The sequence below is a fragment of the Micromesistius poutassou genome (assembly GCF_964030765.1).
Source record: "Micromesistius poutassou genome assembly, chromosome: 7".
Taxonomy (NCBI): Eukaryota; Metazoa; Chordata; class Actinopteri; order Gadiformes; family Gadidae; genus Micromesistius; species Micromesistius poutassou.
In genome coordinates this window covers 17,301,142-17,317,774 of record NC_140277.1, presented here as the reverse complement: position 1 = coordinate 17,317,774, position 16,633 = coordinate 17,301,142, and the positions used below count along the sequence as shown (strand labels likewise).

The following is a 16,633-nucleotide window of genomic DNA, read 5'->3' as shown; positions in this document are numbered from 1 at the left end:
CATTATAGGGCACATAGATAACCTTTAATACAGCAGATAAAGTATATATATATATATATATATATATATATATATATATATATATATGTATATGTGTGTATATATATATGTGTGTATATATATATGTATGTATATATATATGTGTGTGTGTGTGTGTGTGTGTGTGTGTATATATACATATGTGTAGATGTATGGCTGCTTTCAGTTTTTAAATACAGTTACTACTGTGCTGGTATGACAGTATTGATCAGTATTGATCTGGTGCTTCTTTTTTTCAAATAATGGGATTTTTTTGCGCTACTCTGAGATGGGGTTAATCTGTTGTTGATACTATTGCATGTTTTTTTGGATGGTTGTTGGTTCTTTGGAAAGCATTTCTGAGTTGTGTTTCGCTTAAGGTTATTACTTGAAGAACAAGTTTATTTTACTTAACATTTGTACTTCAGTAAAAAATAATAAAAAAAAGAGGTTCCTCCATTTTGTCTCTGAAAATGGTTGTAATCCCACCTGAAACACCTGGGTTATGGCAGGGGGGGAGAGGGAGTGTGGAAGAGTATGTTGAATGTAAGTCATGATAATCACCATTACTCCACAGTGTGGACTGGATACCAACAGCATTGATGCACATCTCTCTGTCGTGGCCCCCCCCCTTTGAGAACGCACCACAAAAGCTGACCTTGAAAATACCTTTCTTTATAACACTCGTTTGGTAAAGCTTGAACAATTACATTTAAGGGGTAAGTAAAATGAGATGCATTTTTAATCAAGTTTGTATCCAAAAATATGACATTACATGATTTTTCTTATGTGGAAGACATCTTTTTCTTTTCTTTTTCACTGCCTCAGACAATGGCATAGGCACCTGGTACTTACAAACCTTTGTCTTGTTTTTTGAGGACTCAAATAAATGCTATGCCACTCCACCTGTGTCGCTTTTTGTTTTCCTGCATGTATTGATCGATTTGACTGATTTATGTAGTATATCAACATTTCTAGATTCAAGATTCTATTTATTTAGATTATTTTGGACATGATAAAAAATCAGAGAAAAAAAAAATCTGACAAAAAAGTCCTGTATGTTAATTATTTTTAAAAGAAAAAGTGAATTGAGAGTGACCTCTGGCCCAATGCCCAATCCCTTATTGTGATGGATGAAGATCGGAATGGGTCCAGACCAAACACAATAGTGCATTTTAAAACTATTTAAAATTAATATTTTCAATAAATGGTTGATTCTGATGATCAATACAGCAAATGATAAAACACAGTATATGGTTAAAACTGTAAAAATGTAAACATGCCTGTCTAAAGCTGTAATATAAATTAGATTCACATTAATAACAAAAATATATCAAATTAACAATTTAGTTAAAGACTAAATAAAACAAGAGGTATCCACAGCCAACGCATGTGCATAGCAATCTTCCACTTTCTGCTACCTTCTGAAAAAGACTTGGGGTTGATAGAATAACCTTTGCTATTCAAATTATTTTGCAACTCTTTTTACACTATAAAATCCTGCTAAATTGAAGGTCCAAAATCATGTGGACCAAATGGTTTGTCAGTTGAGGTAGTGGTTATTTAGAATACATTATAGAAGTTCTCCTGACTAAACCTGCTATTCTGGGATACAAAACGGTGGAGGGATTGCAAAACCTTTTACCATTTCACCACTGAGTAATTGGTGCTTCAAAATAAAAACAGGAAGAATCATGACGGTAACAATAGGAGTTACACTGTGAAAACCTAACTAGAAACATCTCAGCGAGGTGAGAGCATTCAAAGTGGAAGATGGACCTGGACCTGGGGTGGTCCTGTGCCCCAGCAGTCTCTAAGCTCCCACATTCCTGGGCCTTTATACACTCTCAGTGGAAGCCTTCAGGGGAAATGGACCTGACCTTTACTATATATAGAAGACACGTTTCTGCATTCAAGAAACCTCATCATTTAAACTTTTATGCTTCATCCATTGTTACCATAAAACACAGGAATCTAAGTTATCTTATCTTTATGGTGTAAAACAGGCCACTGGTTACCAATTGGCATTTATGGTCACTTGAGGAATGGGACAAAGAGGAATATTTCTTGTTTTAAGGTCCCTCCCTTTCAGACCACTGGTGGCCTGTACTGGCCTGTAAGGTGTCCTGTACTGGCCTGTGTTGTGGTGTGTAAGGTGTCCTGGTGTCTCTAGTGAACCAGTGACGGAGTTGCCCCATGTCTCTGGTGAACCAGTGACGGAGTTGCCCCATGTCTCTGGTGTCTCTAGTGAACCAGTGACGGAGTTGCCCCATGTCTCTGGTGTCTCTAGTGAACCAGTAACGGAGTTGCCCCATGTCTCTAGTGAACCAGTGACGGAGTTGCCCCATGTCTCTTGTGGTGAACCAGTGACGGAGTTGCCCCATGTCTCTGGTGGTGAACCAGTGACGGAGTTGCCCCATGTCTCTAGTGAACCAGTGACGGAGTTGCCCCATGTCTCTGGTGGTGAACCAGTGACGGAGTTGCCCCATGTAGTGAACCAGTGACGGAGTTGTAACATGTCTCTGGTGGTGAACCAGTGACGGAGTTGCCCCATGTAGTGAACCAGTGACGGAGTTGCCCCATGTCTCTGGTGGTGAACCAGTGACGGAGTTTCCCCATGTCTCTAGTGAACCAGTGACGGAGTTGCCCCATTTCTCTGGTGTCTCTTGTGAACTAGTGACTGAGTTGTCCCATGTCTCTAGTGTTTCACATTCCACACTAACTCGCGCGCAGCGCGTTCATGCGAGAGGCACATGTCGGCTTCAGTTCGGTAGTGCGTGTCTGAGATTCTGCACTATGACCCTCACAGAGTCATGGGCGTTTTTAGGCTGAAACACACCGGAGTTCTCGCTACCGAAGTGCACTGGGATAACTAACAACGCCGGCCGAATAATTCATCGCTATTTGACGTATTCTGTTTCAACATGACCAATGGAAATGACTTCGTGGAGCTCGAGGAGTGCATCAGCAACCCGGGCTTCACGGAACATGGCGCCGAGGAGACCCGGGACTCCACCGAGAGGAACCGGGGCTCGACCGAGGAGAACCGGGAGTCCATCGCCTCGTCCGCGGATCCAACAGGTGGAGGGCAGCAGGACACTTGTACCGAGTACACGCAGATCAAACCGTACGCCGGGATGCCCAAAGAGGTGCTGCTGCTGTACTCCAGCCAGGCCCGGTACCGAGTCCCCCGGCAGGTCTTGTTCTGGCTCCTGATCCTGTGCGTCCTGGCGCTGGTGGCGCTGACCGTCACGGTCATCGCGCTGTCCCCGCCGTGCCTGGGCTGGTGGCGGGCGTCCCCGCTCTACCAGCTCTACCCCCGCTCCTTCAAGGACTCGGACGGCGACGGCGTCGGGGACCTCAAAGGTGGAGTTATTGTCATACTGTAGGCTACTGTGCTCATGGGTTTCTATCAATCAAACCAAATCAAAATCAAACACACACACGAATGCCTAAAATAAAAACACACAAACAAATGCAAAAACTAAAAACACACATGCACACACACAAACACAAAAAAACACACGAACGCTTGCACATTCCTATGAAACACGCACACACGCACGCACGCACGCACGCACGCACGCACACACACACACACACACACACACACACACACACACACACACACACACACACACACACACACACACACACACACACACACTCATGGTTAAAGCTCAATTAAGCCTTATGGCACTGGTCAGTCTTAATAGGATTAACTGATCCAATGTGGTTCTTTTGTATCGGTTACGTATGTACACTCTCCCCTGTACACAACCTGAGATGATGATAGCATTTGCAATGTTACTAACAAGTGATCGTTGGTCATTTTTTGAGACGGGTGATCTAGGTTAAGGTCAAGCATTAACATTGATTATTATAGCCTGTTAATAAACTATGATAACATTATTCTCTGAATATATTATTTTTGCCTACATGCTGTTCGTATGATAATATCTGAATGAGAGGAATGAAGACCCTATGTGTCATGGGTTCATAGTTTGTCAGTCAATGTCTTTCTGGTGGCACTGGGAACAGTTGGAGGACAGTTGAGGGAGCAACGCGCTGTAGAGAGGATCTGTGTGGCGGGACGTCTTACGGAGGAACATATGGAGGCACACAGCTGTCATCCTGTTAGGAGATGGGAGAAGAATCCATCATGTCTTGGCACGGGGTCGCAGGACTGAAAGTTTCCTAGGGTGAATGGGCATGGCTATAAGTGTCTATAGCAATCAGAAAGAAAAAAAAAGCATGTCAATAACTTTTACAGGGCTACTAAAGTGGGAATATATAGAAAAGTAAAAAAAAAACCTCTTATCTCCTTACAAGAGTGAATTTTGCTGCCATGTGTCTGGAAATCACCTTTAAGTGTAGAACTCGTGGTCATCAATGAATGGTCCACTTCACCAAAAGGCCACCAGACGGGCCTCTTGGTTCCTCCACACTGGAGACAGCCAGGAGCCCCTTGTCGCAGTAACTTGGCCTCTTTCTGTTCCTCTACGGCTACGCTTACCATGTACACTTTTATACACACACACACACACACACACACACACACACTTACCTTGACTATGTGTACTTGTGTCCGCTGGGTGAACAGGTATCATAGGGCAGCTGTCTCACTTTGAATACCTCGGCATCAAGTCGGTGTGGATCGGGCCCTTCTACCGCTCGCCCATGAGGGACTTTGGCTACGACGTGGAGGACTTCCGGGAGGTGGACCCCGTGTTTGGGACCATGCAGGACTTTGAGGAGCTCCTGGCCCAGATGCACAACCGAGGTGTGTGTGTGTGTGTGTGTGTGTGTGTGTGTGTGTGTGTGTGTGTGTGTGTGTCAAATGACACCATACATATCCTGGTTCCACTAGTACTGTACTGTATTTGAGTCCTGGTTCTACGTCAATATAGTGTATTGGTGTCCTGGTTCTACAGTAATGTAGTCGCTTGGAGTCCTGGTCGTACAGTAATGTACTGTATTTGAGTCCTGGTTCTACGGTAATGTAGTGTATTTGAGTCCTGGTTCTACGGTAATGTAGTGTATTGGTATCCTGGTTCTACAGTAATGTACTGTATTGGTATCCTGGTCCTACAGTAATGTACTTTATTTGAGTCCTGGTTCTACAGTAATGTACTTTATTTGAGTCCTGGTTCTACAGTAATGTACTGTATTTGAGTCCTGGTTCTACAGTAATGTACTGTATTTGAGTCCTGGTTCTACAGTAATGTAGTGTATTGGCATCCTGGTTCTACAGTAATGTACTGTATTTGAGTCCTGGTTCTACAGTAATGTAGTGTATTTGAGTCCTGGTTCTACAGTAATGTACTGTATTTGAGTCCTGGTTCTACAGTAATGTACTGTATTTGAGTCCTGGTTCTACAGTAATGTAGTGTATTTGAGTCCTGGTTCTACAGTAATGTAGTGTATTTGAGTCCTGGTTCTACAGTAATGTAGTGTATTTGAGTCCTGGTTCTACAGTAATGTACTGTATTTGAGTCCTGGTTCTACAGTAATGTACTGTATTTGAGTCCTGGTTCTACAGTAATGTAGTGTATTTGAGTCCTGGTTCTACAGTAATGTAGTGTATTTGAGTCCTGGTTCTACAGTAATGTACTGTATTTGAGTCCTGGTTCTACAGTAATGTACTGTATTTGAGTCCTGGTTCTACAGTAATGTAGTGTACTGGACCAAATGTCAAAGTGACGGCGCACTAGGCCTGTGTTCACCTTGTAGCTTGATTCAGGTCAATGGAAGGTAAAAAAGGAAAGTGAGGTGAAGGTGGCCTCACTGCTGACGAGCTGTGAATATGTGTATGGACCGTTGTAAGTCGCTTTGGATAAAAGTGCCCAGAATGTAAATGAATCATCTAACGGCAACAAAGCTTGTTCTAATGTTTCTGTATCACAATGTAATGGACCTTTCAGAATGGCCTGTATTCGATTTTTTCATCCAACTTCTAGGATTGAAGCTGATCATGGACTTTATTCCCAACCACACCAGCGACCGCCACCGCTGGTTTAACCTCAGCCGCAGTAGAGACGAGCACTACAAAGACTACTATATCTGGACCGACTGCAACGCCACTGCACCAAGGCCCAACAACTGGGTAGACATCCTCTTGCATTCGTCTGTATTATGTCTTTGTGGAGGAAGGATCGGAGAGTCACAGTAAATCGGACCTTGCGTTACTGATGCCTATGATCTGTCGGGTCTTCTACATTTACATTTAGGGCATTTAGCAGACGCTTTTATCCAAAGCGAAGGCAAAGTACATTTGACGAAAGAAGTTGAAACAACAATATATATATGTCGGTACGTTAAGGATGCTCATAGAAACAAGTGCAAAGCACTAACAATCGCTAGGTTAACCCATTCCCTGTATCCAACAAAGGCAGCTAGGATAAGATGCTACACAATTAAGTACTAAAAATAAGTACGACATCAAATAAGTGCGTACATTAAGTGCCAGGGCGTACAACACACAACAAGTAGGAGGGGTGGGAGGGGGTGGCTATGCAGAGTCTAGCTGAACTCTCGTCCCTCCTGTCCGACCTTAACTCTGTCATGGCCCTCTCGCTCTCTCTCTGCAGGTGAGTGTGTTTGGCAACTCGTCGTGGACGTATGACGAGGTGAGAGGCCAGTGTTACCTGCACCAGTTCCTCAAAGAGCAGCCAGACCTCAACTTCAGAAACCCGCAGGTCCGCCGGGAGATGATTGTGAGTTATTTTCCGAGGCAGGCAGCCTTCCTCCATGTGCTGTTGTTATTTGTAATTCATTTATATTGACTTGTGACTTGATCTTTTATGTGCCTTATTATGAGCATCAGACATAACAGCTGATGGTCACTTAGTTAACCATTTCCTTTAGTCGATAATCCTCTCTCTGTTCACTGCTGCACACACACAGCGTACAGTGAGCACACACACACACCGGCTATCCCATGCAACCTAACCTTGAGCTAACGTGAGATTGTGTGCATGCGCGTGCGTGTGTGTGTAGACATTATTCCTGATTCCCTTTGTAGCAGAATAATGAAGATAAAGACATTTTGATGTAAAGGAAGATGTGAATGCAACTTCAGCGTGTTATTCATGTACATGCAAGGCTATCTTGCAATTAATGATCATGTTATTATGAACAATTAGCATTATTGTGTCATTTTGTCACCATCAAACTATCCAAAGCATCCTCCTCCACACCCCTCCTCCCACTTGCTTGTTTGAACCTGCACCTTCTAAAGGGCTCTGTGTGGCTGTCTGTCGTCATAAGGACGTTCTCAGGTTCTTCTAAAGGGCTCTGTGTGGCTGTCTGTCGTCATAAGGACGTTCTCAGGTTCTTCTAAAGGGCTCTGTGTGGCTGTCTGTCGTCGTAAGGACGTTCTCAGGTTCTTCTAAAGGGCTCTGTGTGGCTGTCTGTCGTCATAAGGATGTTCTCAGGTTCTTCTAAAGGGCTCTGTGTGGCTGTCTGTCGTCATAAGGACGTTCTCAGGTTCTTCTAAAGGGCTCTGTGTGGCTGTCTGTCGTCATAAGGACGTTCTCAGGTTCTTCTAAAGGGCTCTGTGTGGCTGTCTGTCGTCATAAGGACGTTCTCAGGTTCTGGCTGGAGAAGGGAGTGGACGGGTTCCGCATGGCCGCGGTGAAGCGGCTCCTGGAGGCCTCACACCTGAGGAGCGAGCCCCTGACGGACCCTAGCAACCCCCCGGTGAGCCACACCACAACCACCTGCCACATTCTGACCTTGATTGGCGCTCACTCTACAGCTGTGCCTGCAAAATAGCGCTCTCTTTACTCATCGAGGCCGAGTTACCAAATCGTTAAAACGATGAGTCGATAATTCAATGAGGTGATAAACAATCAAATGATTAATCAATGAGACAATAGACAGAAAATGTATCGAATCTAATTTTGATAATCGAGTCAATTTTGAAATGAAAAACAAACATTTACTCGCCGCTTTTTCTCCAGGAAATGCATTTTCTAGTTACTGTTAACACTGTATACGGAACGTTTTTACCGCATGTTATCAATTATCTAGATAAATCAGTAATCTAATTATTCCCCAGTGTACTTTTTATTACAGCTATCCTTTCACTATAGAAAGAATCCTGATGCAACAGTCAGTTAAAACATGAACTTTGGTATCTTTTACAGTACACTAAACTGTTATCTTGTTAAACGATGAAAATCTGACAATGTTGCAAGTGAGCTCCTTAAAGAACTGGTTGTTCTGAGGACTCACATTCTCCCATGCAGGTCTCCACAAGAAAGACAATTTGTTGCAGTGTGAAGATGACAGTGCTTTGTCCACAGAGATATAGCAGAACAGAAGCATATTTCAGTGGATTATATTGACCGTCACATATTTGACTGACATGCAGTTCTATTGCAGACGTTGGTAGGCAAGCAAATAATAATCTGGATCAACAGTCTTAGAGAGTTTAATAGTTATGGTTAGTCACCCATTGAAATGTAATAAGATTGATAGTTATGGTGCGTCATACATTTATATGTTAACATCTATGGTTAGTTCATTTAAAAACTTTCTTTCTTTTTCCTTTTTTAATGGTTAACCGTCAATTCAATAACAAAAAGATAACCAAATTATAATTTTTTTTAAACTTGTTCAATAGCCCAACCCTTCAGCTCCACCTGCTCTGCCCCTGTAGGAGGCCTTCCCCTCGCAGTGGGAGCTCCACCACGACTACACCACCAGCCAGCTGGGGCTCCACCCGCTGCTGCAGGAGTGGAGGGCCGAGCTGGACGTCTACAGCCGGGAGCCCGGGAGATACCGGTGAGGCCCTAACGCTGTCGATACCATGGAACTGTACGGTGGCATTCATCTGCCACACACAGTACAGTTACATGGTATCAACATGCTCCATAACGCTGTTGATACCATGGAACTGTACGGTGGCATTCATCTGCCACACACAGTACAGTTACATGGTATCAACATGCTCCATAACGCTGTCGATACCATGGAACTGTACGGTGGCATTCATCTGCCACACACACATATGAAGAATTCAGGATGGACCTGGTTGGATTTGAGCTTTACAGGATTCATTTTCAAATTCCCCCAAATGCTTTTTAACTTATCTGTTAAAAAAGGGAAATGTTGTTCCTTCAGGTTCATGGTGACGGAGTCATATGATCACGAGGAGGTGGACAAGACCATGATGTACTATGGCAGCCCGCTGGTCAAAGAGAGCGACTTCCCCTTTAACTTCTACCTCCTGGACCTGCCCCGCAAACCCAGCGGCTTGTGGGTGCAGCAGCTGGTGCTGCTCTGGATGAGCCACATGCCCGCTGGCCGGTGGCCCAACTGGGTGGTCAGTCAACCTCAACCGCCGTCAATCCCTTCAGTTCAAAAGATTGAACCATCTACTAAGTTGACCCTTTAAAAGTCACATGCAGATTAAATGATTAACAACTGAACCACGAAAAGCCAAGTTCATAAATCACAAAGTTTTTACATTTTCTTTAGTAACTCCGCTCACTAAAGCAAGCTTTCTAAGCTTTTTTAGAACTACTAGAGGGCCAGTTCTGTCTTTATTTCTGCAGTCAAATGATAGTCTTGGAGTCAGTGATATTTGAATGACACTCCAAACAAACATTAGCTGTGTTACATTAATATGCAAAAGAATGACAAACAAACATGTTCACCTCTGGAAATGGCAATCTCTCATTCCCTCATCAGACTGACTCAGGCAACATGCAGTGTTTGATGATTCAGTGAGAACTATTGCGATTCTGTTATCGCTGTGAAAGGAGGATTCTCATGCATGTGTCTTCACGTGCCCAACTTGCCATATACCATAATCCCGTTATGATTATTACAGTGCATTTATAGATATTCCAATACAGCTAGATGGGATATGATGTTATTTGGAAAAATAAAGAAAAATAAAGCCAGTAAGTGAAGGGGATGGGATACAAAACATAACCGGGACTATATTCTGTGATCTGAATGATGTAGATGAGGGTTTATGTGAATACAGGATGTTTAAAAATGATACAGAATTAGTTTATGAATCGGATGACTAACGTAAAATATGGCTGAGGCCTCCTCACCAGATAGTACAGACTGTGTCCAGCGACCGAATGAAACAAAACGTTAAATGGAAAGATACAATAATGACCTTTCAAACCACTAATGCATCAAATGATCATTTATTTATACAGTCAAATGATAGTCTTGGAGTCAGTGATAGTAAGTTGACCCTACAAACAAACAGCTACGTTACATTAATATGCAAAAGAAAAACAACACATTCCTCTCTGGGAACAGCGTTGTATCGCTCCAATATCAGGCTGTACAATAGCGTTTATACATTGATCACACCGCTGTGGTCTTCTATGTGAAGACAGGAGTTATTACAAAACGGTTTGATTCCCACTGGCTGTGCGTGCAGCTATTCTGTTTGTAAACGCAAACCTTCCTATAGCCGCACAGGTTAAACAGACCTTCCCTTTGGGTTTATCTCGAAGAGCACAAACGCTTAAGACAAGAACTCCTTGAGATTGGACCGGGATTTCCATTCAACGTTTTTGGTATTTCTTGCATCCCAACCACTAATGATAATCACAATAATCGGATGGCAATATGGAAGGGTGCTTATTTCCTATCATTTCATTATTATATGGGCCATAAGTATTTTGACCCAGCACGGCGTCCAGGCTAACTGCGTATTGGACACGCAGCATTGTAGGCTAGAGCAGTGGTTCAAACCTTTGACTTTAGGTGGACCGCTAAAATGAATTGTCATCAAGACCTTTGGTGAACTTTATATGCAAGAGGTCCACGTTGATGAATTCACGTGCAGCGGCTGAGCAGCGAGTGCCAGCGCCTCCTAATCCACGAGCATCCCCGCAGAAAGCCCCTGGCCAGCGGGGGGGGGGGGGGGGGGGGGGGGGAGTGGGCACCACGGCTTAGGGTACGCCGAGTGTGACGGGAACTCACAGAACAAACTATTTAGAACCAGCGGGAAGATGGGAAACACGATGGAACGCAAAGACATTTTTTAAATAAGAACAAGCCATCATACTATATTTACCTAAAAATATTAATAATATATTTAAAAATAGGGTTAGTTATTTTTTACTAGTATTGGAAATGTCACAATAAAATAAACAGGCTACAATCTCTTGTTTCTGCAGCAGCTCTAACCCTAACCCTAGTGTACCCTAGTGTACCCTAGTGTACCCTAGTGTACCCCTAGTGTAACCCTAGTGTACCCTAGTGTACCCTAGTGTACCCCTAGTGTACCCTAGTGTACCCCAGTGTACCCTAGTGTACCCTAGTGTACCCTAGTGAACCCTAGTGTACCCTAGTGTACCCCTAGTGTACCCCTAGTGTACCCTAGTGTACCCTAGTGTACCCTAGTGTACCCTAGTGTACCCCTAGTGTAACCCTAGTGTACCCTAGTGTACCCCTAGTGTACCCCTAGTGTACCCCAGTGTACCCTAGTGTACCCTAGTGTACCCCTAGTGTACCCTAGTGTACCCCAGTGTACCCTAGTGTACCCTAGTGTAACCCTAGTGTACCCCTAGTGTACCCCTAGTGTACCCCAGTGTACCCCTAGTGTACCCCAGTGTAACCCTAGTGTACCCCTAGTGTACCCCAGTGTACCCTAGTGTACCCCTAGTGTACCCTAGTGTACCCCAGTGTACCCTAGTGTACCCCCAGTGTACCCTAGTGTACCCTAGTGTAACCCTAGTGTACCCTAGTGTAACCCTAGTGTAACCCTAGTGTACCCCTAGTGTACCCCAGTGTAACCCTAGTGTACCCCTAGTGTACCCTAGTGTAACCCTAGTGTACCCTAGTGTACCCTAGTGTACCCTAGTGAACCCCTAGTGTACCCTAGTGTACCCCAGTGTACCCTAGTGTACCCTAGTGTAACCCCAGTGTACCCCTAGTGTACCCCAGTGTACCCTAGTGTACCCTAGTGTACCCCTAGTTTACCCCAGTGTACCCTAGTGTACCCCTAGTGTACCCCTAGTGTACCCTAGTGTACCCTAGTGAACCCCTAGTGTACCCCAGTGTACCCCTAGTGTACCCCTAGTGTACCCTAGTGTACCCCAGTGTACCCTAGTGTACCCTAGTGTAACCCCAGTGTACCCCTAGTGTACCCCAGTGTACCCTAGTGTACCCTAGTGTACCCCTAGTGTACCCCTAGTGTACCCCAGTGTACCCCAGTGTACCCTAGTGTACCCCTAGTGTACCCCTAGTGTACCCTAGTGTAACCCGGCTAAAGGTCAGGGAGGAATGTAAAAAATATCTAAGCCTACATATGGCTCTTGTTTAGCATTAAGTATATTATTTATACTGTTGAATTAAAGAAGTGCTTGTTTGTTTAATACAAATTACATTTTCTGCTAAATTGATGTAGGGTTTATCCGAGACCCCTGAAGTTACCGTAGTGACGGTGTGTGTGTGTGTGGGGGGGGGGGAGCCTTCATCCACTACCAGTGGGACCTCATTTGTGTTACCGTAGTGACGGTGTGTGTGTGTGGGGGGGGCCCTCATTTGTGTTACCGTAGTGACGGTGTGTGTGTGTGTGTGTGTGGGGGAGCACCTCATCCACTACCAGTGGGACCTCATTTGTGACGTATACAGAATAGCGGTGCTGTCCATCTCTCTCCTGATGGCCACAAGTCCTCTGGCAGTACCAGGTCATTATTTCCAGAGTACTTCGATGTACATTGGCTCCAAACTGTTTCATTCCACAACTACATTTAATTTCAGCAAGGCTTGAGACGACCTGGCATCAAGTCAGAATAACCCGCAGTAACCATCCATGAACCCTCTCTCTCTCTCTCTCTCTCTCTCCCCCCCCACCGTTTCGTCTCCAGGTGGGGAACCACGACAACAGCCGCATCGCCTCCAGCGCTGGGCGGGGCTACACGCGCGTCATCAACATGCTGCTGCTCACCCTGCCCGGCACGCCCACCACCTACTACGGAGAGGAGATCGGCATGGAGAACATCCACGTGCCCCACGGCCAAATACAGGACCCGGCCGGCAAATACGACCCCGTCAGTGGCTCTAACACACACACACTAGCACACACTGACACACACACACACACACACACACACACACACACACACACACACACACACACACACACACACACACACACACACACACACACACACACACACACACACACACACACACGTTCTCTCACTAGTGTCAGGCGGTGGTGGATAACAGTGGATCAACAGTAATAAGAGGGAGTCTGACCTGATTATTTAAGTGTTCAGGAATACAGTTGAAGATTACAGTGATATTATTTAGGATTGTGAGAAGAGATGGTTACCTGACCCAGACAGTTCATCAACAGGCTGTACGGTAGACTGTAGATCAACAGGCTGTACGGTAGACTGTAGATCAACAGGCTGTACGGTAGACTGTTCATCAACAGGCTGTACGGTAGACTGTAGATCAACAGGCTGTACGGTAGACTGTAGATCAACAGGCTGTACGGTAGACTGTAGATCAACAGGCTGTATGGTAGACTGTTCATCAACAGGCTGTACGGTAGACTGTAGATCAACAGGCTGTACGGTAGACTGTAGATCAACAGGCTGTATGGTAGACTGTAGATCAACAGGCTGTACGGTAGACTGTAGACCAACAGGCTGTACGGTAGACTGTAGATCAACAGGCTGTATGGTAGACTGTTCATCAACAGGCTGTACGGTAGACTGTAGATCAACAGGCTGTACGGTAGACTGTAGATCAACAGGCTGTACGGTAGACTGTAGATCAACAGGCTGTACGGTAGACTGTAGACCAACAGGCTGTACGGTAGACTGTAGATCAACAGGCTGTATGGTAGACTGTAGATCAACAGGCTGTACGGTAGACTGTAGATCAACAGGCTGTACGGTAGACTGTAGATCAACAGGCTGTACGGTAGACTGTAGATCAACAGGCTGTACGGTAGACTGTAGACCAACAGGCTGTACGGTAGACTGTAGATCAACAGGCTGTATGGTAGACTGTAGATCAACAGGCTGTACGGTAGACTGTAGATCAACAGGCTGTACGGTAGACTGTAGATCAGCAGGCTGTACGGTAGACTGTAGATCAGGGATGGTGTGTCACCAGTACAACTACTACAACTGCACTGAACATAATGCTAGCTGTTGCACTTAAGGGCTGATTATGGTCCCGCGTTCACGCAACGCAAGGGGGTCACGGACCCCTTACGTCCTTGCGGACCCTCCTTTGTGTCCACCGCGAGGGCCTGACGTGCGCCTCCCAAAAATTGTAACCTTCCGTCGAGGCGACGCAGCCGCAAGGGCTGTGATTGGTCCGCTCACTAATACCCGACACAGGAGCATAAAGGTTCCCGACTGCGTGGAAGCGTCTGCGGGGGCGTTGTGTGAACGTGGGACCATATTCAGCCCTCTGATGTTGGGCCACTGTCTGTGGCCCAACGTTAACATTAACACACACACATTAATGATGATGCCATCATTGAATGGTGATGTATGTGAGCCCTTTGAAAAAAAATACCAATCACTCATGTGGCTGTTGTTGTTTCTTTGTTGTTGTTGTGTTTGTGGTTTAACAAGAGTATAGACATGTTAAAAATGCATTTGGGCATGGAAAATATGAAATTAATGTATGTTGGTTCAATTAACATACATAGGCTATGAATATGAATACATTTTTAGGTAGTGGCCATCCCCAAAATGCACCAGAATTATTACATCTCTGAAGCCCAAACAAAGAGGCAGTTTGTTGGGATAAAATGTGGATACACATTTTAATTTAGTTAAGACTATACACGATGATCATTAAGTCTGAACTTGATGATCATTAAGTCTGAACATGATGATCATTGGGTCTAAACATGATGATCATTGGGTCTAAACATGATCATTGGGTCTAAACATGATGATCATTGGGTCTAAACGTGATGATCATTGGGTCTAAACGTGATGATCATTGGGTCTAAACGTGATGATCATTGGGTCTAAACATGATGATCATTGGGTCTAAACGTGATCATTGGGTCTAAACATGATGATCATTGGGTCTAAACGTGATGATCATTGGGTCTAAACGTGATGATCATTGGGTCTAAACGTGATGATCATTGGGTCTAAACGTGATGATCATTGGGTCTAAACGTGATGATCATTGGGTCTAAACGTGATGATCATTGGGTCTAAACGTGATGATCATTGGGTCTAAACGTGATGATCATTGGGTCTAAACGTGATGATCATTGGGTCTAAACGTGATGATCATTGGGTCTAAACATGATGATCATTGGGTCTAAACGTTACATGAGGATCAGTCAGTTGAAGCCTTCTATGGACCAGTGTCCTCAGGCTGACCAGTGTCTCTGTGACAGAGTGCTGGTCGGGACCCCCAGCGGTCGCCCATGCAGTGGACCGGGGACATGAACGCAGGGTTCAACAGCGTCACCAACGCCACCTGGCTGCCTGTCCATCCCGACTACAGCACCGTCAACGTGGAGGTACGGACACTTGTGTTTATTTTACACTTGGTAAGACTTTGAGAGGAAAACAATGATTCATATATGACAAACAATGAAACAGTGTGGTGGACGGCTGGTGGAAGCAGCCTCACCTGGAGGCAGGGTGACTGGACTGTGGGGCTGGTCGGTGCTGCTCTCTCCTCCGGCCTCACACCGGCCACACCAGCCTGCCACCACACACTCATCGTCAGTGGCCAACCTCTGCTCTCTTTGCAACATTTGACACACTCTGCAACAAACCAGCTGTCCACATCATCTACCTACATCCTGATGTCAGACGTGCCACGCCGCGTACATTTTGTTTTTATTGAAACATTTTCACAAACAATGAAGGGCACTCATGAAGAGTGGGTGTGCTAGTATTAGCGTTTAGCATAGCATGAAGTTACACACAGCAGACACTTTTCTCTAAAGCGACTTCAGATGAGTCCGTTAGTTAACGCGGGTCCCGGTCCTCAGGCCCAGCGGGGGGACGGCGGCTCGGTGCTGGCCCAGTACCGCCTCCTGAGCCGCCTGCGGCAGACGGAGCTCCCGCTGCAGCGCGGCTGGTTCTGCCCCGTCCACGCCGACGCCCGCGTCTTCTCCTACGTCCGGGAGCTGGACGGCCTCGACCGCGCCTTCCTCGTCCTGCTCAACTTCGGCGAGGAGGCCGCCGTCACCGACCTGTCGTCGGTGGCCGAGCTCCCCGATTGGCTGACGGTGGTCATGAGCAGCGGCGGCGGCGGCGGGCGGCTCCACAAGGCGTCCCTCCCGAGCGCGCCCGGGGAGGGCCTGCTGCTGCAGTACTCGGGCGCGCGGCGCTACCACGCGCGGCCCGGCGCGCGCTGCTTCGTCTCGGAGAAGGCCTGCTACCTGGGCGTCGTCAACCTGCTGTATCAGTGCTAGCGCTGGACGCCGTGGCGACGGCGGCGGGCTGCGTACACACAGTCGACTGGGTGGAAGAGATGTGCGGCGCGAATTATAAGCACTCTAATGTTTTTTTGTTTTTTTTTATTACTTGAATGTAAAAAGAATAGTCATTTCTGTTTGAATATTCAGGTTAAATAAAAAGGTCATTGTACAACCTACAGAATAAAGGCTGTTGTGGATAAT

At 45.7% G+C, this 16,633-nt stretch overlaps 1 protein-coding gene across 1 annotated transcript; it reads left to right on the top strand.

The window, feature by feature from the left end:
* Nucleotides 1-2,827: 2,827 nt before the first annotated feature.
* slc3a1 (solute carrier family 3 member 1) lies at nt 2,828-16,602 on the top strand. The gene is made up of 10 exons (XM_084470998.1): nt 2,828-3,384; nt 4,622-4,801; nt 5,979-6,124; nt 6,609-6,734; nt 7,600-7,719; nt 8,684-8,808; nt 9,148-9,349; nt 12,873-13,055; nt 15,395-15,520; nt 16,001-16,602. Exons 1-10 carry the CDS (start codon nt 2,943-2,945, stop codon nt 16,424-16,426), a joined length of 2,076 nt encoding a protein of 691 aa, XP_084327124.1. The 5' UTR covers nt 2,828-2,942; the 3' UTR covers nt 16,427-16,602.
* The last annotated feature ends 31 nt before the right edge of the window (nt 16,603-16,633 follow it).